The 27,882-nt window shown below is 38.0% G+C and overlaps 7 protein-coding genes across 9 annotated transcripts; 4 read left to right on the top strand and 3 right to left on the bottom strand.

The window, feature by feature from the left end:
• The first annotated feature begins 143 nt into the window (after positions 1 to 143).
• LOC148918137 (uncharacterized) lies at positions 144 to 1,733 on the top strand. The gene has a single exon (XM_089050495.1). The coding sequence runs from the start codon at positions 144 to 146 to the stop codon at positions 1,731 to 1,733; it is 1,590 nt and encodes a 529-aa protein (XP_088906621.1).
• A 2,499-nt stretch (positions 1,734 to 4,232) lies between these two features.
• On the top strand, positions 4,233 to 8,372 carry LOC103329671 (Regulator of chromosome condensation (RCC1) family protein). Its single transcript, XM_008232169.3, has 11 exons — positions 4,233 to 4,411; positions 4,544 to 4,688; positions 4,877 to 4,987; positions 5,086 to 5,146; positions 5,454 to 5,572; positions 5,706 to 5,791; positions 5,981 to 6,182; positions 6,918 to 6,971; positions 7,212 to 7,325; positions 7,712 to 7,768; positions 7,994 to 8,372. Exons 1-11 carry the CDS (start codon positions 4,383 to 4,385, stop codon positions 8,189 to 8,191), a joined length of 1,176 nt encoding a protein of 391 aa, XP_008230391.1. The 5' UTR covers positions 4,233 to 4,382; the 3' UTR covers positions 8,192 to 8,372.
• Positions 8,300 to 10,005, bottom strand: LOC103329670 (membrane protein PM19L-like). 3 transcript variants are annotated; one of them, XM_089049617.1, is made up of 5 exons: positions 9,873 to 10,005; positions 9,203 to 9,412; positions 8,896 to 9,070; positions 8,738 to 8,786; positions 8,300 to 8,655 (listed from the first exon to the last, which is right to left on the bottom strand). In XM_089049617.1, exons 2-5 carry the CDS (start codon positions 9,333 to 9,335, stop codon positions 8,503 to 8,505), a joined length of 510 nt encoding a protein of 169 aa, XP_088905743.1. In that variant the 5' UTR covers positions 9,336 to 9,412; positions 9,873 to 10,005; the 3' UTR covers positions 8,300 to 8,502. The 3 variants fall into 3 exon arrangements, with proteins under 3 accessions (XP_088905743.1, XP_008230390.3, XP_088905742.1); XM_008232168.3 differs by lacking the exon at positions 9,873 to 10,005 and adding an exon at positions 9,484 to 9,596; XM_089049616.1 differs by lacking the exon at positions 9,873 to 10,005 and having other exon boundaries at positions 9,203 to 9,477.
• Positions 9,762 to 12,547, bottom strand: LOC103329669 (Rhomboid-related intramembrane serine protease family protein). The gene is made up of 7 exons (XM_008232167.3): positions 12,398 to 12,547; positions 11,529 to 11,970; positions 11,231 to 11,444; positions 10,947 to 11,112; positions 10,559 to 10,729; positions 10,308 to 10,462; positions 9,762 to 10,201 (listed from the first exon to the last, which is right to left on the bottom strand). The coding sequence occupies exons 2-7, from the start codon at positions 11,962 to 11,964 to the stop codon at positions 9,961 to 9,963; spliced, it is 1,383 nt and encodes a 460-aa protein (XP_008230389.2). The 5' UTR covers positions 11,965 to 11,970; positions 12,398 to 12,547; the 3' UTR covers positions 9,762 to 9,960.
• Positions 12,548 to 15,964: 3,417 nt separating this feature from the next.
• LOC103329668 (uncharacterized) lies at positions 15,965 to 20,327 on the top strand. The gene is made up of 12 exons (XM_008232166.3): positions 15,965 to 16,305; positions 16,532 to 16,632; positions 16,717 to 16,803; positions 16,906 to 17,074; positions 17,188 to 17,541; positions 17,990 to 18,141; positions 18,248 to 18,454; positions 18,548 to 18,635; positions 18,716 to 18,890; positions 19,131 to 19,244; positions 19,334 to 19,436; positions 19,554 to 20,327. Exons 1-12 carry the CDS (start codon positions 16,165 to 16,167, stop codon positions 19,987 to 19,989), a joined length of 2,127 nt encoding a protein of 708 aa, XP_008230388.2. The 5' UTR covers positions 15,965 to 16,164; the 3' UTR covers positions 19,990 to 20,327.
• A 546-nt stretch (positions 20,328 to 20,873) lies between these two features.
• On the top strand, positions 20,874 to 24,021 carry LOC103329667 (uncharacterized). The gene is made up of 9 exons (XM_008232165.2): positions 20,874 to 21,331; positions 21,410 to 21,456; positions 21,582 to 21,684; positions 21,989 to 22,075; positions 22,574 to 22,657; positions 22,917 to 22,970; positions 23,390 to 23,470; positions 23,649 to 23,694; positions 23,816 to 24,021. The coding sequence occupies exons 1-9, from the start codon at positions 21,008 to 21,010 to the stop codon at positions 23,881 to 23,883; spliced, it is 894 nt and encodes a 297-aa protein (XP_008230387.2). The 5' UTR covers positions 20,874 to 21,007; the 3' UTR covers positions 23,884 to 24,021.
• Positions 24,022 to 24,263: 242 nt separating this feature from the next.
• Positions 24,264 to 27,157, bottom strand: LOC103329666 (mental retardation GTPase activating protein). The gene is made up of 5 exons (XM_008232164.2): positions 26,651 to 27,157; positions 26,526 to 26,570; positions 26,109 to 26,399; positions 25,804 to 25,979; positions 24,264 to 24,702 (listed from the first exon to the last, which is right to left on the bottom strand). Exons 1-5 carry the CDS (start codon positions 26,871 to 26,873, stop codon positions 24,520 to 24,522), a joined length of 918 nt encoding a protein of 305 aa, XP_008230386.2. The 5' UTR covers positions 26,874 to 27,157; the 3' UTR covers positions 24,264 to 24,519.
• Positions 27,158 to 27,882: the final 725 nt, after the last annotated feature.

Genomic DNA, 27,882 nt, shown 5'->3' with positions numbered 1-27,882 from the left:
ATAAATAGGCGTTCTGACTTTGAGAGGTTGAAGGTTTATCGAGGAAGACGAAGATTTCTGTGCATCCATTCTAGACCATGATGGAATATTGTTTTTGGTTGGATCAAGTTTTAGCTCTTTTGATATCATTACAAGTGGCCTACATGATCGGTAATGGACTACTAGAAAAGTCCTTCACTAGATACATTAGGAAGAACGTTTCTTTTAACACAAGGGAGAAATGGGCTAGGGTTGCTGTTAGAGCGCTTGGAGTTATATTTCCATACTTTCGCCTGACAAGAATGTTGATCTTGCTCACTCTCGATTTTATCGGCCGCAAGCTCTCCATCTCTGCTAGAAGGGTGCGAAGAAATTTCGTTACACGAAAACTTGGTTCCTGGATAAAGAAGAGCAGCATCAGCAAGTGGTCAGAACAAGTTCCGGAAGATATCATGCAATCAATTCTGCAGAGGCTCTCGATATCAGATTATGTACGATGCAAGGCAGTGTGCCATTCTTGGCGAGCCTCTGTTGACATGGCAATTGCCACCAAGAATTGCCCTCCTGCTCGTCAACATCCATTGCTTATGATCGGCTCTCACCCTTCGTGCTTCAGAGACCCTTACTTTGCAAGTCTAAGTCTTGCCCCGAAAATAACTCTCAAGAGGGCAATACCAAATTATATTCCCGCTATTTACAAAAATATGATGAACAGATTGGCTTGTGTTGGGTCAATTGAGGGTTGGATGGTCATGGTTGATAGCATTTTGTGGCGTCCAGAGAGTAATAATTTCGCTAAATCATGCTCATTATACTTGCATAATCGGGGTCGGCAAAGCACTTTAGATATAATCTTATTTTTCTTGAATCCGATTTCGGGTGCTCGAGTGATGCTCCCATCCTCACAATCCAGTACTCTGCTTCCATGCGGGTGCAACAATGGATCTTCCTTCCCCATTGTTAAAGTAGTTGCCTCCGCAACACCAACAAGCCAACATTGTTTCGTGGCTAGCCTTTGCTCAGTAGGCCATTTAGCTTTGTGCAGGCCTACAGACAAATCCTGGACCCTCATCCATGAAGGAATCAATTTTTGTGATATAGAATTCATGGATGGAAAATTATATGCTGCAACTGAAAATGGATTAAAGTTTTTAACGGTCTTTGACATCATCCAAGATCCCAATGCCAATGGCCCTATTAGCTATGGGGCTCAAAGGCTAGACATGCTAATTCCTTTCCTGAGGTACAATATATGGAGAATGGGTGATGTCCTGCGTGTGAGTGACTATGAGGTCATGCACCTAGCAACAGATGCTACATCAATGGATCTGTTTTTGATTTTTCGTCGGATTAATTTTGATTTCAAGGCAGATCAAGCATTTCCTTTGTTTGAGATCAAACGTCACAGTTACATCAATCCACCCAAGACTAAGGGATTTCGAGTTTTCAAGTTGGAGCATGACAGTGACGATCGTCCTCAATGGGTCCAAGTTGTTGACCTAGGTGATCGAATATTGTTTCTAAGCGAGACGGCCAACATCTTCATACCTAATCATGATGATAAGACACTTGATAGAAACTGTATCTATTTTGCTTTCAATTATTCTTGTTTGGCATCACTGTCGTCGCGTAGCAACGATCGCGGAGTATTTTTCATGACAAACAGAAGCTTGGGACATTTCCGGTTATCCAATTATGGTTTTCTTACTTTATTTCACACTCGACCTGTCTGGTTCACTCCAAGTCTTTGGTAAACTAGTTTTCTCGATTAAGTTTGTTGTTGTTCTAGTATCCAGCAGTCTTGTGATTTTCAATATCTAGCTAGATTAACTGGTTCAAGGTCTTCATAACCAGAGAGGCTGCACTTTTGTATTTGCATCATTTTCTTTGGGTAGGGGTTAACAGGAACTAGCTAGCAACTATAACTGGCTTTTTACAAACGGCCCTATAGACATTGTGAGTTGCCTACCATTAATTTGTTGTTTGGAAGATCTGTTTCTTTTTCCTTTTCTTTTTCCTTCCTGGAAATGGAGTTTCATGAATTAATAATATATATATATATATATATATAGTTTTGTATCTAAAAAAAGAAAAAGAAAACAAAGGCCCAAGAGAGCAACAATCACTGAGAGATACAAACCAGAGCCTAGTTCTAAAACCAACTGCAACACCAATAGAAACAATAATTTAGTACAATCAACCCATTGCAGATTTATTCAAACAGATGGATTTTGACAAGCATTTGCATCTGCATAAATGAAAGAAAATTATAACCTGAATTTGGGAATTTTCAACTTAAGCATCCATATACATCATTCCTCTGAAAATTGTATTAGTAATTCCTCAATGTTGCTGAAAACATGTACATGAAGTTGAAATTAACCAGACAATATAGAAATCAGTATGTTGCGTGTCTGGTTCAGACGATGTACTTACACAGATTGTTTTAAAGAAAAAAGGAGTAAAGATATCAATTAATTTCATAAGATGATCACCTAGAACTCATGTGTAATCTTGATCACCTCCTCCTCAACGCATGCTCATTGTCAATATCCTCTGTCAGACTTCTCCTGGTCATTCTGAGCTGCAACCGTGCAGCGAAGTTCCCTGCATTATTACCCTCATCGGGGTGGTTGTTATCGATAGCACCATGTAAATCTTCTGCCCCATTATTGATACCACCAGGTATATCTTCTGCCCGTCTTCTTTGTATTCGATCAAGTTGAATTTGATAATAGAGGGCAAAGACGGCCACAAGTGCCATAATCATCATCCCATTCTTGTACAGAATATGATCATGGCCTCGTTGCTGCTCACGACGATCTTCTGGTTCACTTGCGAGGACGCAACGGGGCACAAGAACTGTGAAGATGATGATCAAACTGATTGGAGAAACCCAGTTCTTGAAAACCCAGATGCAGTATTGGAACCATTGCATGCGCATTCGGCCACCGCCATTATCATTATGTGCCTCTTCTTGCTCTGGTTCTTGCTCTGTCTCTTCCTGTGGCGCTTGACCAAGCAGGAGGCTTTGATAATAAATGGCAAACCAGGCCGCAACTGCCAAAAGAATCATCTTTGTGATTATGATCATCATCCCATTCTTATACAGAATATGATAATGACCTCGTTGCTGCTCAGGACGATCTTCTGGTTTACTTGCGAGGACACAACGGGGCACCACCAGCACAAGAACTGTGATGATGATGATGATGATCAACCTTGTTGGAGAAACCCAGTTCTTGAAAACCCAGATGCGGTATTGGAACCATGCATGCACATTCGGCCACCACCATTATCATTATGTGCCTCTTCTTGTTCTGCTTCTTGCCCTCTCTCTTCCTCTGGCGCTTCATCAAGCAGGAGGCGTTGATAATAGATGGTAAACCAGGCCAGAACTGCCAAAGTAATCATCTTTGTGATGATTCTGATCATCATCCCATTCTTGTACAGAATCTGATCATGGCCTCGTTGCTGCTCTTGACGATGATCTTCTGGTTCACTTGCGACTACGCAACAGAGCATGGCCAGAACAAGAACCGTGATCATGAAGATCAAACTGGTTGAAGAAACCCAGTTCTTGAACATCAAGATACAGTCTTGGAAACATTTGCGCGTTCGGCCACCATTGAAATGATGTTGTTGGTTCATTTCTGTGGAGCAACGTGCATCTTCTTTCTCAAGGATCATCATATCTTCTGATGGGTCTGTGTGAATCTGCGATCTTCTTACTACTGTTTCGTCTCTCTCTCTCTCTCTTTCTCTCTCTCTCTAATATCTTCTTCTTTAGACTTTGAGTCTCTTGACATTATATAGTTGTTAGGGAGAGAAGGCAATGTTCAGGCGCCAAAGCCAGTGTTTGACTTTAGGTGGGCTCGATTGACTAAAATGAAAGACCCGTCTGTTTCAAGCCTGTAATTCAATTTGGGCCCTGTCATTGTTTCAAGTTGGGGCTTAATGTTTTCTCAATTGCTTTCATTTATCTATTTTTTTAACAAAGTGATATCCTAGTAACTACTTTAGGGTACCGGGAAGGGGATCGAACTCGGATGGAAGGAAATATGTACACTGTCTCAGCTAACTAGTATAATTCACGTCTACTTATCTATTTATTCTTTAATGCAAAAGTTTTGTCACTGGTTGAACTATACGGCGTCGTTGAAGGACCACTTTCACTAAAGGACTTTTGGAACCTAGTTCCCCTGCCCAAATTGCAACAGCATATAAATGGCATAATATACATATGATATGATATATTGATAAACACGGTCACAGTGCTCCGCTCTCTCTCTCTCTCTCTCTCTCTCTCTCTCCCTGCTAGCTTTATGAGTTCTTTCTAGTTTATAGTTTTATTAGTTTATAAACGTCTCCCTGCTTCAATTCAAGCACTGTTTCAGGTTCAAATGGCATCCGATGCTGCCATTGTCACTTGGTATCTATCTGCTCTCTCTCGTATTTTTCACTATGCTATTGTGGTATTGTGCTATTATGGTTGGTTGGTGAAGCACAGAGAGACACACAGAGAGTAAAACACGTTTCATTGTATTTGTTTTACAACACACAGGGGCTCGGGTGAAGATGGACAATTGGGAATCGGGAACAACGAGGAGAAGGAGTGGGTATGTGTTGTCGAAGCCCTCCAGTCACGGACTGTCCGGTCTGTTGTCGCTGGTAGCCGAAACTCTCTTGCCATTTGCGATGATGGCAAGGTGGGCCCCTTCCCCCTTTATCTTCTTCTTCTTCTTTACTTTGTCTTTATCACTCTTTTGCTTCTTACCCTTTTCTTGTATTTGTGTGTATTTTGCACTTTTTTAAGTATTGGGTCTTGCTTTACTGAAATTTGGATACTTTATTTTATTGTTGTAATTTTGTGTGTTGTGAATTGAACTGGTACCAGTTGTTTACATGGGGTTGGAACCAAAGAGGAACCTTGGGGCACCCTCCAGAGACCAAAACCGAGAACATTCCTAGCCAAGTTAAAGCTCTTGCCAATGTTAAAATTGTTCAGGTAATTCACATATCATCGTACCATGCTTGGCTATGGAAATAGCTAATTGTTTGCATAAGTTTTCATCGAATTTAACTAGTGGATGTTTTGAAATATAGGCTGCTATTGGTGGATGGCATTGTTTGGCTGTTGATGATCAAGGCCGTGCTTATGCCTGGGGTATTTAATCGAGCTCTCTTTACTCTCTTTTTGTTTACTGTGAATATTTTGGATAAGAAGCTATTGCATAATATTGGGTAATCTTGTTTTCATTATTCAGAATCCAATAGAAGAACAAAATGTAACTCTTTTAAGCCGGATACCAAAAGATGGTTGCTTTTTAATTCATGTATATAACAACATCTAGGATATTTTATTTCTTCTGCTTCCATGTAGGGCTTTTATTTGGTTCTCTTGAGGGTGTTGAACTAGACCCCAGAGGTTACCTTTTTTATCATTCTAAGTGTACCAAAGTTGTTTGGTGCAGGTGGAAATGAGTATGGACAGTGTAGTGAAGAACCTGAGCGGAAAGATGACACTGGTAGACCTTTGAGAAGGGATATAGTGATTCCTCAGCGCTGTGCACCGAAGCTTGTAGTTCGCCAGGTGAGTTACAAATGCCAAAGAGTAGAACATTGACCTGCATGATACAAATTTTTGGATGCGGGATGCCTCTATTTCTCAAGTGACATATTTTTGAATAAAGTTTTATTTACATGTTCTGATTTTTACATCACAGGTAGCTGCTGGGGGTACTCACTCTGTGGTACTTACACGTGATGGGCAAGTATGGACTTGGGGTCAGCCGTGGCCTCCGGGAGACATGTATGTTGCCCTTAGACTTGACTCTGTCAATTTCTTATCAAGCACTCCTTAGATGGCAGCCTAGTTTCTGGGTTGTACTATATCAAACATGTTTCATATGTTAATAGTTACCTGCATAGTTGTAATTGAGAACTCATGGGACTGTTATTTATCCTAGAATGCTCTGTGAACTTTTCTTCTTATTTTCAGAAAACAAATTTCAACACCTGTGCGAGTACAAGGTCTTGATGCAGTGAAGCTCATTGCAGTTGGGGCATTTCATAATTTGGCTCTTCAAGAGGATGGTACTTTATGGGCATGGGGTAACAATGAATATGGACAGCTTGGAACTGGAGATACCCAGCCTAGATCACAACCTATTCCTGTCCAGGGTCTTTCTGGTCTTACTTTGGTTTGTAATACATTGCCTTTTATCTGTCTGTTTCATTTCTGGTAGTCATTTATGCCTAGCACCATGTCTGCCTATCTCAATTTCATCTGAATGTGTGCCTTCTGATATATTATCATCCATTGAAGTGTATTGTTCCAGACCTAGTTTTATTTTGTCATGATTGAGTTATCTTGTGAAGAAGTTTTGAAATCTTTTTAGACCATATGGTTGCTATATACAGATTTTGGTTCAGCAGATTTGGGAGCATGTAATGTAGTGGTGTGAAAAATGTGCTTAGGCTTAAGGCAGAAGTGGGGCATCTATAGAAGTGAACTTAGTTGCTAATGTTTAGGCTTGCTGATATGGACCTGGGTTTCCTTTGGCACATACCTTTAGCGACTAGAAACATTTAAAACTGCATGTATGATATCTTGCAAAAACAGTTCTGAAGACATAGGTATGTTTCTTTGTGAAGCCCAGATAAAATCCATTTATATCATTTAAAAGAACTGAAGATGTAAGTGTGTTAGTCACAAAATATTTTATGAGCCCCTTCAAATTAGGCAGAGATGGGGGCCTTGGTCCCTTACACCTATTCTTGTTCATCTAATTCTGACTTGCTTGTCCCTGATTTTTTTATTGTTGTGTAGCCACGAAGATTATGATATGATGGGTCGTAGGTTTCATGTGTTTGTAGTTGAATGTTTGTAATTTATAATGTATTAATATGTTTTTTTAACCTACCTGCACCTATAGGTGGATATTGCTGCTGGAGGATGGCATTCTACTGCACTCACAGATGATGGAGAGGTGATTACTCGCTCCCTCGCTTGTTACTCCAAGGGATACCACCCAAGTGGCGTTTCCAATTAAGCACCATGAAAATAAATAAAAAATAAAAAGTGCTTTTAGCTGTATTAGATAGTCCTGCTTTTTAAATAATCAGGCATCAGTGACCATCTGAGATCAATGTGCCATAGTTCAACCATTCCTGAGTTGTTAACCAGCCAACAGACAACCTTATTCTGTGCGTATATTATTTTATTGCAGGTGTATGGTTGGGGACGAGGGGAACACGGAAGGCTTGGATTTGGCGATAATGATAAAAGCAGTAAAATGGTGCCCCAAAGGGTTCATCTTTTAGCTGGGGAGGATATTGTTCAGGTACGATTACAGTTATTCCTCGTCGCTTCTCTAAATAGCTTAGATGGACCATATGGTGTTTAGGTAACCTTTTGAGTATATAAAGTAACGTTGTGCATCATGACTTAAATTGGGGGTTCTGGAATTATTTCAACATTGCTTATGCAGGTCATGGTAATGTATAGAAAATTGATGTCTTCTGGATTTGAAAAATGTCTTGTAATAGAGATCTCATGCACTTGGGTTCAAAATCATAATTTAAGGAATGACCTACGGATTATGTAAACTTTTCTTGTTAATTTGGCATTGTTTTTATTTCTAGCTTAGCTTTCAAAATCCTGCACACTTGTGATAAATCTCATTTCCTTCCAACAGTTTGAGATGGATTGTGTTTACTTGTGATGTAGGTGTCTTGTGGAGGCACTCACTCGGTTGCATTAACACGTGATGGGCGCATGTTTTCGGTAAGAAAATCTGAAAATGCTCTGAGCTCATAAACTTAGTAAACTATTGAACAATCTTTATTCATCTGGTTGCTCCACGTGAACTTCTCATTATCTTGATTTTGCTGTTCCTATGTCTTGATTTCTCTTTTACATCATATCTGGTTCCACCAGTTTGATTATCTGGATTGCATGCATTAAAACAGTTGAAGTTCCAATTATAGTGGCTTGTCTTTATATTGGCAGTTTGGTCGAGGTGACCATGGACGTCTTGGATATGGAAGGAAGGTGACAACCGGTCAACCAATGGAAGTGCCCATCAACATCCCTCCCAGAAATGGCACTGAAGACAATGGACACTGGATTGCCAAACTTGTTGCTTGTGGGGGACGCCATACTCTGGCGATAGTAGTTTGGAAAGCTGATGAAGCAGAAGAATCATAAAACTGATGAACTTGTTTCAGAAAATTTTCCGGTAGCTCGAATAACCACTACCATTGTTGGTTCTGTATAACAGTATTATTTAAGATCAACCAGTAACATATCTATATAGGAGGAAGAACTAGTTTCCTTATGGAGTTGATTAAGATTTCATAAGAAGTGGGTTCTGCAAGCTTTTTTCTTTGGTTTTTTGAGTTGGGTGGATTGACTGGCAAAATTCACAATGAACACTCATGCAAGTTCCTTGCGTACAAAAACTGATACAAACACAAAGTGTGTCATTTAATCTACCCCTTCTGATATAAACAGAAGTCTCAGATAACAGTTGTCGTGCCTGTGGTTCGGGGGTGATGACCCATGGCAATTCCACCTGATTTATATCTGCTCTTAAACATCCCAGCATGCAGAAGCACCAGGTACATCAATTGACTTAGTAGTGATATTGCAATCATAGCTTCCAATGTTTGCTGAAAAACCAGTCAATAATTAGTTTAATGAATTTAATTTTGCTTCAAATTGTCAATATTTGCATTTTATTAATTCTCTTACCAAGCGTTTTCCTCTGTGTCCACCTAATATGATCTCCTTACATACGAAACTGCATGAAAAACATCCAACCAAAACTGATTAATTTCTTAATTTTTCTTATGAAATGCAAATATTTTTTGTTGATTTTGGTGTGGAGAGGTGAGATTTAAGTAAACTACCCGAAAGCGAGGGCAACAATAGCCTGGGCTATGATAGCTGAAGAAGCAGCAGCTAGACTATCAGTTCTCCATATCCGAAGATGCATCCACCCATAGAGCATAGAACAAGCACCAACAACCCCAGCTATCAATGCAAAGATCAACATAAAGCTTGTTGATGGGTTTCCTCCCAAATCTGTACACAAAATATCAGAGTTCAAAACCCATTTATTTTATCTAGAATTAGCATAAATTAACCGATTACGACCAAAAAAGAGAGTTTATATAGTGATTAAGAGAGAGAGAGAGAGAGAGAGAGAGAGCATACGAGGGTGATTTTGCTCTCCATTGATGTACTTATCAAGAGACCATCCAGCAAGTCCAAGCATGATCAGATGGACCACCAAGTTCACTGCTATAAGAGGAGCCATTAAGCCTCTACCAATCCTTCCAACCGCCATTATCAAAGCTCAAGCTCAAGCAGGCGACCAAGTTACACTTTAACGTTCACATGGAATCTCACTCTTCAACACATAGCCTGAGTGACTCATAAGAGGTTCATGGTTGGTCATCCAAGTTGATGGAACAAAAGGACAGAGCTTTGCTTACGTGGTTTATTTTTGGGAACCCAATTACAAACGTGTCACTACCAAAGGCATGGTGCCTTCAACGTGGAGATAAACCATGAAGAATTTTGGTTCGGAAAAAGAAAAGAAAATCAGAAAAAAAAAAAATGAAATTAGTTTGGACTTGTGAGACATGTAGAACAAAAAGTCACTTGGATCACATGTAAGCTGACGAGGGTTTATTTAAGTTTTTTTAGTATAAAAACCGAAATGTAGTGTTACTTATTTACGTATTATAATATATGTGAGCAACGGATAGTATTAATCAATATGTGTTAATTAGTAAAATCATGTGTTGATGTTACCGTTGTTACGGTAACGTCAAAATGGTGCAAATTGCTTAATAAGCGCTGTCAAATTTGAACAACTTACAAATGCCCTCTTCTCGTCTGCTACACAAGGCCAGAAACATATATAAGATAGTATGTTGTGTAATTGATGATTGTATCCTTCTTCACGTTTACAAAGAAGTGTCTGATGCAATGACATTCAGTGGAGGTTCAACAAAGAAAAGCAAACAAGTTAAAACAAGAGCAAACAAGGTAAAGAAAAACAGTGATTTGCAAGGATCAGCATAACGTCTGACAAGTGTGATGCCTTCCTCTTGGCCACTTGTTGAAGATGATGCATCGTCCAGTTGAAGAGTTGGGCATGTCAAAAACCCAAATGCCACGCCTGTAAATGCAGCTCCAAAATGTGTCCTGCAACATTTACCCAATATAAGGGTGTCAAAAGCAATGTCTAAAGATCCTATGGCATATGGTCAATTTGTGTAACTAATATAATTCACTTGGTTTGAAGCCTTACCAGTCATCAATTGGACCAAAACAGCTCAATGTGAAGCTAAGAAGCGTAGTTATTACCGCCTTTCGGAACATGCCCTCTGAAACTTCCTTTGAAATTATGTCTTTGTTCTGGACCTGATAAGTGAGCCAAGCTCCCATCATGGCAAATATTGGTCCCTGTGATCAATTTATTGGACTTAGATAAAATTTGGAAAAGAAAAAAAAAATTGAAATGTGGAATCAATCAGATAAAGAAGTTGAGGAGCAGCTCACTGTTCCACCAACGGTTGGCTCTGGTGTATGAAGAAAGCTAATCAAGTTGCCAGAGATTCCTCCAAGTATGTAAATCAAGAAAAATGTAAATGAACCATAGCCTCTGCACACTTTAGGCCCAAATGTGACAAGCCCCCAACAGCCAACGACTATGTGAAAGAGTCCTGAGTGCTGCATATACCAAATGTTTCTAAGAGGAAGTTCTATGAGCCAAACCATATAACAGATCAATGCCTAACTTCCTAATGCAAATACCCTATAATTTTTTTATAAATATTTTCACATCCAAATCAATGCCCAACTTCCTAATGCAACAGAGCTAATAATATCAAAATAAATGTTAAATGGAAACAGAACGGAAACACGAACCGAATTGTCAATCTTGTACCAGAAACATGGGTGTCACAAGCCTCCACCATTCTCCCACCAGGATCAAATCATTTATCTTTGCTCCATATAGTAATGGAAGAGAAAAGAGCCCTAAGTCAGAACTCCTAACTGGACTTGCTATCTCAAACAGAAAAACTGCAATATTTATAGAACCCAATATGCTTCTGCATCCAAGATGAAAAACAAAGAATTTTAACATTGACTATGAAATGAAATATAGCAGCTAGGAAAAGCTCAGTTGCAGCATATTCAAATATTGATTTAGATGTTGCAGGGTCTTACATTAAGTAGAGATCAGAGATTTCATTATATTGCAGTGAATCTTGAGAGCTCTGAGGACCATGATCATCCCTTGTACTTACAGGATTTCTGTAGCTCCTCTGTTCTTCCCTCTCATCAGATTTTTCAGAATCTTGATTGATAGATGATAGTTTTTCAGTAGGATTGTCTTCAGTAAGATCAACAGAACTAAATGTATAATTCTCTGAGTCTCCATCTGAGGTAATAAAAATTATAAAATTAATTGCCCTTTGTTAGAAATAATTACTCACCACATATATTAGAAAGAAGCAACTTCTACCTTTATTAAGTTTTCCAAAATAATCATCAAGAGACTCCAACCCCTTCTTTAATCTCAACTGACTTCTAGTGAGTGGCTCCCCTGTCCTGTTTGACTTATCTGCAGGCAGATTTGTGCCATTTTGGAGTTTCCCAAGATAGGAATCTAAAGATCTGAGTTGCTTCTCATTTGTACCAGAATCTGATGCATACCAAACCATGCCTATATTCTGCTTTCTTTCATTATTTGCTAAAATGAAACTTGGATGGCTTTCTAGTTCTTTAGATGCAATTGCCTCTCTTGTCTTCTTTTGTGTCAACACATCAGTGCTAAGAAATGAAGAAATATGCCAATTCCTGCACATATTGCTGGACATATCACTCTGTCTCATTGCGTAATGATTCAGTTGAGCATTGCCTTTGTATGGGATTTTGTAGCATATTGGAACCACAGCCATGAATTCCTAAGAAAGAAAGAAAGAAAGAACAAAAGGGTATCATAACCTAACTCTAACAGATAATTGTGTCTTTGCGTGTGAAAGTTAAGCATATAAATATGGAACAATACTGATAAGTTGATGCCGAAGAAAACAGTGAAACAGATGGGTGCATGTGTATTTGGTAGAGTTTTCAACAACAAAATCTTTTCCTGATACACAGTCTGTTTGGTTTATGAATATAAATTTATATGTATAATATAAGCAACCAAAGTTGTAAACATTTTGCAAAAGCAGGAGACTTTCTTTTCTCTGCAGCCAAACAGAGAGAGGCCACTCAAAAAGGCAACTTTACTGAATTTTTTTTTTTAAAAAAACAAAGCTTAAGAGGGTTTGCCAAAAGAACAATAAAGATGGAGATGCGAATGAAAAAACAGGCAGTTGCATTGCATACCTCAATTCCCAGATTTTCCAAAATGGATATTTAAATTTGCAGAGCTTTTGAGGGGGACAAGGTCAGAGGTTGTTTGTAATTCTTGGTATACTCCCATTAATAGAAGTCTGTGCGGCCAAAGAACAACAATCCCATGAAAAACCTAGGATTGAAAGAAATAGTGAGGCAGTGACAACGAGTGAAATCCCAAGTGGAACCTCCCTTATCTCTGTTGCTCCACTAGGACTTTGCCACGAGTGGCTTACCGCTGATATGGTTTGCGTGGACAAACTCCATTTGACACCCTCTCTTCATTTAGCTATTAAAATGCTAACGGTCAAACAAAGCACCAAAAAAAATGAATAACGTCTTGTCTGGACTCTGGATTATTGATTTTGCACGAAGATATGTAATATGCAATGTCACATCTGGGACAATAACATATGTGATTTGTGTGTTCTGTTTCTATTGTTAAATCGTATATTTCCCCTAGTACATGCGTTTCAACATCACCCAAAATATATATTGAACTTAAGTGAAACTACATGTAAAAGGAGCGTATTATGAGTATCGAAAATGGAAGTCTTGCATTGAATGCTCACATTCTAATGCCTATAGTTTACACAAATGGTTCGTGTAGTTTTGATTTTTTTTTTTCTATTTTTGGGCTGTAATTTGATTCATTTTCATTAAGGTTTTCATAGGTTCAATTATAGTAATCTTACCCTTCTAAGTTTCTAACTTCGCAATTCAAGGATAAGTCTTTATTTTCGTCAATTGAGTGGACAACACATGGTTACATGCCGTATGTATAGTAGGAGGCATTTTAGACATTTTTTGTCAAGTTATAAACAATAAACCATGAAACTTGACTCGGTTTCCACTAAGGTCACGATGTCTTATAATCCCTCACATTTGTGCTGCATGTTGTCATATTCTCTACAAAATTCCCAAAAACAAGGATTTGTCATTGGATTGCAAACGTTAGACAACTACATAAGTAAAATTATAAAAATGAAAACTATATGTGGACTTATTTTGTTTGTAGTTTGACATTGTTAATTCCATAAGGCCTTGTTTGGTAAGCTAGATTGGACTGAACTGGATTAACCTTTCTACATTACACTGGACTGGTTGAGATATGATTGGATTTTAAGAAGTTGTTTGGTGCAATACAACACCAAAGTTGAGATTAGTATGCCATTTTTTTATTTTTTTTATTTTTATATTCTCATTTCCAAATTAATTACAACAAAATCGATTTGCAATCCCAAAAAAAAAAAAATACAAATATAAGTAGTCATCTTCAGATTTCTCAGCCACCTCCCTTCATATCTCCCTTCAATCTCAAAGAACAAAAAGTTGCAAAATTTTATATATATATATATATATATATATATAAAGAGGAAGAAGTTATGAATCTGCCTTTCACCAATTTTTTCATCCAAGATCTGAGGTCTATATATGGCAACATAGAAGATTTGGCAGAGAGAGAGAGAGAGAGAGAGAGAGGATCTGAGAGAAGAGAGAAAAAGAAGAGAGAGAAGAGAAGAGGGGAAGAGAGAAAGAAGAAGAAGAAGAGAGATGACTAGAGGCATGCTCTCTATCTTCGAAGCCCACGTCTGGGGTTGGGTTTCTAAGCCCCAATTATTTGGGACTTTGATCCAAGGTACATATTCAGTCCTAGATACACTTTAAGCCCACCAAACGATGGCTAGGACTCATGTCCATTTTAGTTGAAAATATCTAGTCTAGTCCAGCTTACCAAATGGGCCATAATATTGCTGTTTTAGTGAAAAACATATGTTTCATGGCCAAGCTTCAAGGCCTGGGTCAAGCTTAAGATAGAAGGAACATGCCTCCTCATTATACAAATGGGGCAGCCTAACTTGAGAGATAAGAAAATTCTCATGTTAGAGCGTGACAATCAACGTTATGACAATGTACTCGCTTATAATTGTTGCCATGAAAACCGTGAACGTTATATTGGGAAGCGAAGTAAAACCGGCTTTTTTTTCCTTTTTAATATAAACAAAATTACAAAAGTACCCTTCTAACCCTAAACGCCCCCTATTTCAGTGTTTTGTGTCTCCGCCTCTCACTCTCATATCAGCAGACATCTCTCATTCGCACCTCTAGATCTATCTCATCTTGCAGCTTTCTCAAAATCTCTCTCCGTCGATATTTATGCTTTTCTTTTGCATCTCTCTCACTCTCCCTTGAAGGTGAGAAACTCCAATATTCATCATTTTTCTTTTTCAATTACATTTTTTAAGTTATAATCCAAATTATGGTGTGTTTCCAATATTTATAGTGATCTTGTGAATGAAAATTGTCACTTTGAAATGCATTGATAAATGCATGTTTGATTTCACTAGATTATATCTTCTTGGTGATTACTAATCAATTGAATGAATTTTGTAAGTGTGTAATTGATAGATTTTTTTTTCCCTAAATTTTGTAAGTGCATATATTTCGTTAGCTAGATCTATTATTAGATTATTGTTTTTTTATACAAGAAGTACAGAGAGATGATAATTGATTATAAGAGTGCATAAATAAATAATCTTATCCGCTTAAGCTAAAAGTCCCTTGCATTATTAGGTTTAATGCATATCTTATGGAGTTTTGTTTTTCGCTTATCATGTATATTTACATTTTTTAGGGATTTTGTTTGGTTGATGGACTTTATGTTAAGAGTAAGATAGCTTTGTTTTGTTTTGTCCTTGATGTGAATTGATGAAATGGTGGATTTTTTTTTTCTTTAATGAACAAATTTTCAATTAATGAGAAGGAAATTATATAATAAACTACTTTATTTTAAGATTCCACAACCTTAAAAATCATTTTTTTGAAATAAATAAAATTCAAAATAAAATTTTGAGGAAAAAAAAAAAATTTATGTGCTCCACTCAACGACGAAAGTGAACTCATTTTTCATTTATCTTCTCAATAGTTGTGGTTGACATTGTCTGTGTGGTGTATAGGACTCGACATTATTGGGACTGAGTCCAATCTAGGCTTGGCCCAGTCTTGCCCTTCTAGAGGGAATTTGTAAGCCGCAATATATTGGATTATTCTTATATTTATAGGTTTATCTTACACTTACTAGAATATTAATCCAGCCCAGATCAAGCGACCAAATATTCGAGTTCAATTTCAATACATTGTTATTCTCTTTACCAAATTATACATAATGTGTTGAGAGATTAGTTTATATTAAATATAAAAGACGCATCTACGAGATACAAAATATCGAGATTCGAGAGTGAGAAAATCTCTAAGTCTTAACAAAATACAGGCATTAAAAAAAATGTGGAAATGTGAAATGTATCTAGATAATATGGTATCTAATCTATTGGCATTCAGAAATGGAAACACATTTTTCTTCTATGGAAAGATATCTGAAGGCATACAACTTAAAATGGTAAGAAGGGTAAAGTTGGTAAAATATTACCACCATACAAGGAAATATATTCACCCGCGCCTTTCCATTTTCACGGCCATCCAAAAAAGAATTACAAATCCAAAAAAGGAAAAAAAATACCAGAAAATTAGAAAATGGGTTGTCTGTCTGTCTGTCTGTTCGTAACTCCTAAATTTCGAGTTCTGCCCAAAACTCTCCCGCCAAGTGGCCAAAATTTGAAAGACGAAGACAAAGAGCGGCTCGGCATGCTCTTCAAGTGTCGAGCCACAGGCTGTCTGAAACTGAAATCTGAGGCTTTAAAATCCGAGTGAGCGTCAGAGTTGAGATCCAGAGGAAGAGAGAGGTAGAGAGGGAGAGAGAGATGGCGAGTTCTTCGAGCTCTGGTTTGGAAAACAACGCCTTGGCTCAGAAGAATGAGAGCGAAAGAGTCAGGGATGATAAGGTGGCCCAAATCAAAAACCGTGTGCACGGAGGCCGAGCTAAGGGAAAAACCTGTCATCAGGTGATTTTTTTGGTTTTTTAAATTTTTAGTGGGATTTACGTACCCAATTTGTGGTGTGTTTGGTTGGTGAGAAAATTTCTGAAAGAAACGGAGAGTAGACTTTCTTAGACTTTGGTCGTTGTTGTTGTTTTTCTTGTTCGGATGATAGAAAATGTAGGAGATTATGAAAGGTGGGATTTTTTGTTTTGGTCAATTTATTTAATGGTTTGTTGGTTACATTCCGCAGTGCCGGCAGAAGACACTGAATTTTGCGGCCTCATGCACCAATATCAAGACGAAGGGTCGTCGTTGTCAAATTAATGTATGTTGCAGATGTCTCCTGAACAGGTTAGATTAAAACAATTCTCTCTCTTTGGTTTTTCGAATAAAGTTCGTGGAATAAATTGGTATGGGATATCAAATTGAAAATAGATATGGAGAAATAGCTGAGGAGGTGGAACGTGAGGGTAACTGGAGTTGTCCCAAATGCAGAGGCATCTGTAATTGTAGTACTTGCATGTAAGTGTTTGAAATTAGTAGCCTAGCAATCATTATTATTGAATTGTATTGCTGTTTTTTTGGTGTTTTGGTGATGCTGATTAGACATACCTGTTTTCCCAGGAACAAAAAAGGTCTCCAACCTACTGGTCTTCTTGCACCAACAGCCAAAGCAGAAGGGTTCAAATCTGTTTTTGAAATGTTGAGTGTGAAAGGGCTAGAGAACTTAGGTCGAGACAAGAATGCTGGACGCAAGGGTGCTTCACGGAAAAAGGCTGTTGCTTTAGACGAGGTTTGGTGGTTTTGATTTAACAGTATTTTGCTGCTGCAAGTTGATATTTTTTTATGTTATCTTGTTTGGATGAGTGTTGTTTAAAGTGGGTTTATGCTCTTGTGTTTTAATAGGATCCTGTTGTTGATTCTCCGAGAAAACGAGGGAAGGAGAATTCTGTTGAAGGAAGTGATGATGTGAATTTGAATGAAACACTGGACTCTGATGAGCTGAAAAGTAAGAAAGCAAAGCGGGGAAGGTTGATGGAAATTGGTAATGAGGGCAGAGATGATGCCAAGGCCAAGACTGGCAGAGGGCGCCGCAGAGGCAAGGAATGCAGCATGAAAAAGAACAAAGCCGAAGAGGATGAGGATGATGCTGTCCTGCCTCAGGGCAAACCTGTAACAGATGCAGCGCAGATTGAGATACCTCCTGAGGATGCTGGAAATGCTCTGCAATTTTTGGAATTTTTCTCAGCTTTTGGAGAGGTAATTCTCACTTTGTTCTATCAAATATCGAACTAAAAGTCTAAATGGTACTCTGATCTTGTTTTAATTGTTTTTGCTTTATCATTTTGTCCCATGGCTTTGTGCCTGGCCATTGAACACTTCATTATGCACTATACTCGATACTGGGCTCTACAGGATTCTTATGTTTTTTACAACATGAAATGGTTCTTATCTGGTGCATATTAAAGATGGAAACTGTTATTAGCACTCCAAAAGACTCATCATACACCCCTTCCTTACAACAATAAAAAAAAAGAAGAGAAAATGCACTTCAAGGAATGCATGATGATATTTTTTTTTAGTGCAAGTAACAGCCCCTTTAAATTTTTTGTGCTAAAACATTTAAACATTCATAAATTTCCACTGCATTTGATATGAAATCTCTCTTCTTCTTTTTTCTTTATTTTTAAATTTTTTTTTATTCTAGGTGCTAGACTTTGAAAGAGACCAAGCTGAACATCTACTTAAAGAATTATTGCATCGAGGAAGGGGGCGAAGTGGACGCCCAGAACAGTACTCCTCAATAATTCGATTTCATATCATGATGCTCTCCTTCATACAGGAGGACACAGGAAAGGAGTAAGAACTCTACCTAGTATATATGATATTCATGCATAAAGTACTTTAGTAAGCTTTAATGGTGGAACGAATTCATGTAGTTTCTGCTAACATTGTTTCCTGTTAGGTCTCACTGTTTAGGTGAAACAAGCAACAAGAATACATGGTTTCAAGATTTGGGGAAACGCATCTCTAAATCCGGCATCTCGGGCCATGTAATGGATGGACTTCCCCCAGAGTGCTTTAGCAAAGGCAGTGCTGGATATGAGATGTTAAACTTCTCACAGAGACTTAGGCTTTTAACTTTCCTCTGTGACGAGGCTCTTGGTACTAAGTAAGTAGAAGATACGTAATATGTAAATTATAATTTTGTAATGTCCTGTTTTCTGGGTTAAGACTGACGAGAAATTTTCAATCTTTTTTCCAGTACAGTGAGGGACTGGATAGATATGCAAAGTGAAGAATCTGTTGAAACAAAGAATGCAAAAGGAAAAGTTGCTGCAGCAAAGGATAAGGTAATATTAAAAATAAGGCAAGCATCTGTTGGAGCCTCAGCCTACATGTAGTTCCGTTTTTAACTAAATCGTATGTACAGGAGAAAGATATCCAAAAAAGGTTGGAGGTTGAGAAGGCGAAGAGGGTAAATTCAGAAAAGGATGGTCCTGTCTCAATTGAAAAACATGATACTAATACTATGGTTTCACGATTAGAAAGTGAGGTAGCTCAAGCTCAGGCGGAGGTCGCTGAAGCAGCAGCCCTGGTACCTAAAAGTAAGTTCCCATTTCTAATATCTTCCGTGCCTTTCAATTATTATTTTTTCCAGAATTGTTGTTAAAACTATCTTTAGGAATACTTTAGATGTTTTCTTTTTTCTTTTGGCTGAAGTGCTTTTTATGTTTTGGTTCTTCATGAATATCTGGTTACCATTTTGCTAATTATTAAGTTTCCGTATCTTCCATGTGTCCTTGTTATACATGCACTTATTAAAATTGTTTTGACTTATTTTACAGAGAAGCCATTTTCTGATGCTATGAGAACACAGCCTCATCTTGTGGATGCTGATGGTCGTGTATTTTGGAAATTAAACAGCCATACTGGTGGTGAAGGTGGTGTTTTGCTTCAAGGTTAGTTTGAACTGCGCCAAACAAAATGCATAGAGTTCCACTTTTCAGTTATTTGGATGCTAAAATTCTTCTTTTCGAGTATTGTACAGATATGGGAAAATGGGGTGATTCTCCATCTCAAGAAAAATGGTTCGTTTATGGTGCTGAAGCCAAAGAGGGGGTCGAAAAATACCTCGCTCATCTGACTCTAAAGTATGCGCATATAATTGTATTGCATTGTTAGTTAGGTTGAATTGTTCTGATGTCGTACAGTTTTCTCATTTCCAATGAACTGGTTGTTGATGCATAAGCTGTTTGCTTGGCCTGCAGGCAACAAAAGGAAAAGAGGGCTATGAGGAAAAAGCGTTCCAAAACTTCTTGTGAAAGTAATGAAGAAAACATGGAGCTCATTCCTGAAAGTAATGAAGAAAACACTGAGCTGAGTCCTGAAAGTAATGAAGAAAACAAGGAGCTCAGCCCTGAAAGTACTGAAGTAAACAAGGAGCTCAGTCCCGAAAGCAATGAAGTAAACATGAAGCTCAGTCCCGAAAGCAATGAAGTAAACATGAAGCTCAGTCCCGAAAGCAATGAAGACAACATGAAGCTCAGTCCTGAAAGCAATGAAGACAACATGGAGTTCAGTCCTTCGGAAAGCAATGGAGAAAACATGGAGCTCAGTCCCTCAGAAAGCAATGAAGAAAACATGGAGCTCAGTTCTTCTGAAAGTAATGAAGGAAACATGGAGCTCATTCTTGTGGCTAATTAGAGGTTTTAGCCATCAGAAGATAGTTGTTTCAAGTCCATTTTAGTTTTTGTTTTTTTAAATGCAGAACCGTCTAAAGATGTAATAAGGATGATAACATCCAAGTAGTTGGCTGCCCGAGTTTCTGCATAAAGCTGTTTCCTGCTTTGGCTTTTGCCCCCTGTGGCATTGCTGATTTGAAGAGAAGCGACTTTCAGAAACAGGCCAGCTGCCTCAGCACAGAAGTGTGGTTCTTAACCTTTCAATGGTTGGATCATACTCTGTATTTATTCTGGGGAATGTAAGCAAGGGGATAAACCTTTTTTCAGTATTTTCTGAATGCATTTTGGAAACTTTTATTATTTTCATGTTTCCAGATCTATCTCTGATATTTGTTCCTGGTTTAAGATCATTTAAGTTCATGCAATATTTTCTCTAGGTGGTATTAATGGATTGGCCAGCCTTGAAGTCTTGGGTCCAGGCCCAGGCTCAGAGAGACTGAGGGGTTACAATTATTGGTCCTCAACAGTCATCTGATCAGTTGTAGAATTTTTACAGTGCAGTTAGATTGAACACCTCAATATTGCCCCTCATTATAGAAGCTCTTGGCCAGTTGGGCCTAGTGATAATATCAGACTCAGGCCATATATAGGTCCAATGAGAGCCATATCAGACTTGTATTCTCGATAGTCATCCGATCAATTACAGAGATTGGACGGCTAGATAGATTGAACTCCTCCCGACATAGCCTTATTATAGAAGCTCTCCCCTAATTGGGCCTACTAATAATATCAGACTTGGGCCATATGTAGGTCCAGGCCCATCCACTTTTACATGGTGGCTATCAATTTTATTTTATTTTTCATTTTTCTGGTTAAACTTGAAACTCAAAGAGAATGAAAAGGAAAAAAGAAAATGGATAACATGAGGACACGTAATCAGAAATTTGGCGGTTGGGAGCAGCCACTGCATTACTGCTGTGCTCTCTGAAAGTCTCAACCTTTAAGGAAGAAGAAGAGAGAGAGAGACAAAGAGAGCTCAAATGGCAACCAAAGCACTATCAACTGTAACTGCAAGTTCAAAAGGAATCTTCCTCTGCCCCCACCAATATCACGAATTCAACCGCCACCGCTTTCTCTCTCTGCAACACCACCACTACCACCACCATAACACTAGCTCATCAAAACCAAGGCCCATCACCAGCTTCCTCGTCCATCTGGAGCCCATTGGGCCTAGGGCCCACCAACACTCAAAGCCCAAGCCCAAATTGACCAGAGCAGGAGCCGCCGATTCAACCCAGCCTACCACCGTCTCCTCCACCGCCGACAAGACCGTCGTTCCCGACGACCAGTTCTCCCTCGCTAAGGTACCTCTGCTTTACTTTCCTCACATTTCATTCACGCACCTACAAATATTTCAGTTAATTGTTGTGTGATGTATGCAGGTTTCGTTTGGGGTTATTGGTCTGGGTGGTGGGCTTTCGCTCTTGTCGTGAGTTCTTTGTCCTCTGTTTGGTACTTGGATAGCATTAAAGTTTCTAACTTTGTGAAGCATATTTTGATTTTTTTTTTTTTAATACATATTTTTTCATAACTCATGTGTTTGTGAACAAACAGCTATGGTTTTGGGGCGTATTTTAATATCCTTCCTGGGTCTGAATGGTCAGCATTGATGCTCACATATGGCTTCCCACTTGCAATCATTGGTATGGCTTTCAAGGTAAAATTAAAAGTAACATATTGTGTAAATTAGCTTGTGAACAGTAATTAAGAACATATTTTGCCTGGTTTTGCTTCTTAAGATAGTTTATGTGTTAGCCAGGCTATTCCCAGCTATGCAGATTACTAGTTGTTGATTTGGTTGCATGAACTTTCTGTCTAGTTCATTAATTTTGGTTGTCAAACAAATACATACCTAGGTCCTTGCTCTGCTATTTACTGAAATTTTGGCTTGATTCATTTCTTGACTTGAAGTCATTTGTCTTTCTATTTGCTGATTGTATTTCTGTTTCTCCGTTTTGCAGTATGCAGAGCTGAAGCCAGTACCATGCTTGACTTATTCGGATGCTCTGAAATTAAGGGAAACAAGTGCCACCCCAATCCTTACGCAGGTAATTACGTTGAATTGGCTCATTCTTGACATGAATGTGTGGTGGTTTAAGAAAATTGATGTTGTAAGGGTTTATATATGGTGTGGTAAATTTATTGCATCAACCCTCAAAAACTTTGGAATGTAATTGGCCAGTAATGTGGTGTTCATTGTTATCTCTTATTATCCAGTCTGTATTGAGATGTTTGCAGTTAGACATGTTTCTGTAGTTTCTTCATGTGCTTACTCATAACAATATTGGACGCCGGTGGGGTGATGGGAAAAGTATCCTTATGAGAAAATGTGTGCTTGAGAATCAATATCATTGAAATACTAAATAGAATGCTGAGGAAATATTATCAACCCCTTTGGACTTAGTGGTTAGTTCTAAATTTTCAAAATGTTGGCTGATTTGTTGAGTCCATGAGTGGATTAGACTTGGTCTCTTGTATCAACATTTGATGCATTCAATACTGGGTTCTTTGGTTTTTTAACCAAATGATATGATATATGTAATTAGGTCAGGAATGATGTTACGAGGTATCGCTATGGAGATGAGCAGCATTTGGATGAGGCATTGAAACGAATTTTCCAGTATGGCCAGGTGTGTTGTCTGATTTGTGTTTAAATACGAGAAATGTATTCATCTATGCAGTTGTTTCGGAATATTCTGCATGAGGGAAAGAAATGTTTGGTCTTTCATATCCTATTTGGAAGCTACTTGTTATCACAACACTTCACTTCTAATATTATTTAGATGTAGATAATCTTATGCTCAGTGCACAGTTACACTCTGATGGGAATATCTGCTTCAAACTTTGTTTTGTGCTTATCATTTTTTTTTATACCTGTTTTACCTTCAGGGTGGGGGAATTGCTCGGAGGAGTGCACCTACTCTCCAAAGCATTCGCGAAGAGGTATGCTTCTCACCTAAACTTGGTTTCAACTTCAAGCGTGTAAACTTTTGATTACCTCCCATTCAGTGAAATCCTTTTAATGTCGGGTGTTCTTTTATATATATACAAGTGATATTGGGGATGTATTAACAGGCTAAGAGCAACTTCTGTGGTCATAGGCTTATAGCTCTAATGCAATTGATTTTCAGTTTAGGAATTTCTAGAAAAGTAGAATTTTATTCTTTCCTGAATATAATATACAAGAGCAACCTGATAACCCTGAATTTTTTTTGCAAGATTCTTAAGGTTTTAATCGTTTATTTCCTTCAGCCTTGCTTGCTAAGTTGATAGCTGATGAGGCTTTTAGTTGATTTGTGTCAAAGCGTGACCACCATTATTCCCCAGTTGCTACTATTTCAAATTATACTGTATGTTTTTAGGTCACAGAAGATGGTAGATACTCTCTAGTCCTGGTATTTGAGGCAAAAGCTCTGCAGTTATCAGATTTTGAACAAAGACAGGTAAACTTACAGAGCCCTGTTACGATTGATAGCATGAAGACCATGTTTTAAAGTTCTCCTAAATTTCACAGGATAATAAATTGTTTGACCTTCTTGCATTTTGAAGATTTATTAACCCTAGTAATTCCAAATAGCAAAAGATACTGCATACTGATTTATGTGTTCTAACAACTTTTAGGCTAAATTTGCGTCATTCTTCGGACCAGGAATCACAGCTGAAATCGGTGAGTTTATACCTAAATGCTTCAATTCGAAGTTTGTAAATTTAGAGCGTTGAAGTCATGCAACAATCTGAATTTTGCTTGCACCAAACGTTTTTGAAATAATATTTATTTTCTGGTGCAGTGAAGGGAGAGAAGAATCTATATGAAGTCCGACTCATTTCTAACTCCAACGTTGACCCCTCTGCATAACACTTGTAAAAAAATGCAATGTAGTTTAATCATTACACAGCCCCTTGTCACTTGTAAAACTGTTGTTTAAATTCAGTTGACAAAATCTTATTGTATCATATATACAATTTTGAATAGAGAATCAGAAACATGACAAAATCTCGGTTTTTTTAAATTCTTCTGTCACGAATTCCCAGGACTGATATATTTACTCCAAGATCTTCATATCAAATTTGAATCCTATTATAAATTTTCATTTCTCCTCTTAAGATTTTTTAGAGTTTCAGTTCCCTACTATATGAGCAGTAAAATATCCCATATGGTATGAAGTTATTTTTTGCAGAGAGGCCTACCACTTTTACAGCACAAATAAAAAGCATGCACGTGAAAGAAAAAAGGGATAAAACAAGAACGAAAACATTAAACAGAACAAGAACAAAAACATTAACATCACTGAGTGAGCAATATACTACAACAAAGAAAAAAGGGATAAAACAACCACCAAACCAAAGACCCCATACATGATTGTTCTCTTTTCTTAATCACAGACACTCAGTGACCCTGCAAAGATTTCTGCACACACAGAATCTCTCCTTCAGCCGGCCCTCCAATATTCTTTTCACCATTATCATTAAAAATTTCCACCTCTAATTTTTCTCAGCACCCTTTGAGATGAGAAAGAAAGATATTCTTCTTTCTTGGTTTGTGTTTTTCTCTGTACCTTTTTCTCATCCATGACAAGCACCCACCTTGCCTGCGCTGTTGCTCATCATCCCTTTTCTTTCTCTCTTCCTTTTCTCTTTTTGTTTCTTCTTGCTCTCTTGTATCTTTCACTTCCACCTGCACTTAATATAACCCACACATAAAATCCCATACTTTCTTATATTTGGTTATCTGACTAGGAAATTAGTACATGTGCTCTGAGTTTGACCCAAACTCATTGGTTCCAGCATAAATGGTATAAATTTAGGCCAAACAAATGGTGCAAAATGAAGTCCATGTTGGTCATAATTAAGCTCTTAGATAGAGAGGGACCATCAATTTCAAGACGCTACTGTCACTTTCTACAACCATCAGCCTATCAGTCATGAAATTTGATCACAAGGGTCACAAACACCATGAAATGACAGTCTCCTCACATCAGGTACAACTTGATGGTCACAAAGTCTAGCATCAGTTTACAAGGACATGACTCTCTGGAGCAACGAACTTGTACTAAACAGTGAAATAAATCACCAAGTAACCAACCCTGAAACACACGACCATCTTTTCCAAAAAGAAGCAGAAAAGGAAATGAAATAAAATAAAAAATCAGTGATGGGGCACTTGCATTGAGAACCCCAAAGGATTAGAAAGGACCAGAAACGTGAAGAATCCGTATTAACACGTGCACTGAGGAATCTTCAGGGGTTCCACATAAAACAAAAGGAAGTGGCGTAAAAAGAAGAAAAAGAAACATATAGTTCATACATCAATCAAGGGAAAAAAGGTAAAGTAAATCGATAGTGTGGTTTTTGCAACTTGGTACGCAATTGTGAAAATGAGTCATCCGGGGTTTTAGGCCTCTGAGAAAGAACACTTATTGCAGAGGCAAGAGGCAAATTGTTTTTCCCTGCCACAGAGTTTATGTGCTGGAAAACAGGGCCACTTGGGAGAAAATATCGAGGAAACAGAACTGGATAGGCATGTGCTAAACAAAAGGACCAAGAAGAGGGACCAATTCAATCTAATCTACTAGTCTAGTCCCCCCACTTTGCAGGGCATAGTTTAGTTTTTTATGATACCAACCATAAAATGCAACCTTCATTTAATTGTCCCATCTTTGAGAAACACATCATTAATTAGTAACATCCTTAATTATTACCACACAATTAACCTTAAAAACCTACAGCAACATGGCTAAGTGTTAGCATGTTATCTGGGATATCAGCAAGAACATACCTCTTCATCAGATTTTAATTTTGCATTTGATTTAGGCGAGTCTCCTACTCGGAATCGGTTTAACGATCTCTCTATGATTGAAGGGGTTGAAGCAGAGCTAGGAGGACTACTTGAACTCATATCAGGAGGTGTGCTTTGAGTCCCCACATCTCTGGTCGTGCCTTCTGTTTTCTTCTCTGGATTGAGAAATTAACATATGGTAGTTGTAAATTAATTAGCAGATCCAAATTCCAATGCCAGCAACCATTTTTTTTTTTTTTTGAGTGAAAAATGACAAGTATGAGGTAAGATAAAGAGGGTTGAACCTGGAATTGGAAACTGACGAACAAAATCTTCTTTTGCAGGATTAGAAGAAGGCTTGGCATGAATTGGTCTTGAGTGGGAAGAGTAAACAAGAGGTGCAGACATTGTAATTCTATTGGTTATGTTTCGAAACGATCTTCCACTAAGTGTTTTTGCAGATAAACACTCCATTGGAACCTGCCCTGATAGAGGGTTGCATATATATTTCTCTGCTTCATTCCACTTAGAATTCAAAGCAAACCCATCTGGTGACAAAGATTCCCAACTATGATATGCTGACCTTGCCTGCAATGCTGCAAGAAAAAACACCACAAACCTGTACGTTATAATTTGACCTAACAACATGCTTTCATGATCATGTTAGCAGTTTAGTAAGTACCATTCCTGCTAATTTCTTTAAATCATTATAAAAATCTTACCTTTGAGGGCAGTGGTGAATGAGTAGGTTGCCGGGTCGATTTCGTCTGCATAAAAAGAAAGGGGAGGAAATGATGAGAAATAGTAAATGCAAGCTGGGTTTTGAATGAAACAGAGAGAAGGATACCTCTTAAGTTATAGCCAGGAGAAGAAGCAGTACTAGAGATGGTTATGTTTGATCTGAAAGACCTTGTGTCCTCTCTGAAGCTTCTAACATATGAAGCTGAAAACCTTCTGGAATTTGTGTTTTCACGGCTGATTCTAGCCTTCACAGCCCATTCTCTCAAACTGAACTCTGTCTCATCTCGCCTTCTTGAACCATATGGTGACTCTTCCATGGGGGAGAACATAAAATGAGCTTTTTTCCTTCTTTCTCAAGTTTTATAATTAGTAACGGAAGGCCACATGAACAAGTATGAAAACATGCAGAGCAACTTTCAAAATATGTAAACTGTCTTTCTCTTTCTGGGAAGATATGCTTAAAAAGAGTAGCTGCTACAATTGTATCAGTTTAAACATGGCGGTATATGCAATGTGCATATTGCTTTGGTTGCCTATGCCACACACACACACACAAACTGACACGTACACATAAAGGGCGATGCTTTCTCTTTCTCCTTCCAAAAAAGAAAAGAGAGAAGCTGCAGTACAAATTTTAAGAGTAAAGAATATATTTTTACTTCCACAAAGTTTCAATTTATACACCAGCAAAGTTCATAAGTTTATGGTATGATTTTTAAATACTGCAAACCAAGGGGTATATATTTCCAATATTTTTCTTGGGTTTTTTTTACCAAATGCGAAATGTTGAAAGATCATTCACCATTCTTTGTGGGCAGGCAAGATGTGAGAGGTGTCTGCAGAGCTGACACTGGAATTGATCTAAAGAATCTTAAAATTGATAAATAACCAGAGGAATGTGGGTCACAATTTTGTTGTATTTTTGCTCATGAAAAGAATAACATTGCAATAGTACGATGTGTTGAAATTTTTTTAATCCAACAATCCAACCAAATTTAGCATTTGAATGTGAATGCATTATACTTTTCCCTAGTGGGAAACTGTTTGATTGAAGTCAGGGAAGATATGATTTGATTAATTTGTGAAAATGTATTCAAATTGACAGAGAAGTGTCAAGAAACTTTTATAATCAGGTGGAGCACAGGGTAACATGGAGGTTCATCGTGGAAGTACTTGGATGGCCTTGTTGAGCAACTCAAGTGCAGTGGGGCAATTGAAGGTTAACTTAAAAGTACATATTTTATCAAGCAAAGTATATTTTGTACTTCCAAGCCCTTTGAGTAATTGCTTTTTATAGGCTCAAGTAACCACAAATTCTAGTAGTTTTTGCATTAATCT

This window comes from Prunus mume, linkage group LG4 (genome assembly GCF_029339155.1).
Source record: "Prunus mume cultivar Tortuosa linkage group LG4, ASM2933915v1, whole genome shotgun sequence".
In the NCBI taxonomy this organism is placed as follows: domain Eukaryota; kingdom Viridiplantae; phylum Streptophyta; class Magnoliopsida; order Rosales; family Rosaceae; genus Prunus; species Prunus mume.
This window is presented reverse-complemented; position numbering and strand designations above follow the sequence as displayed.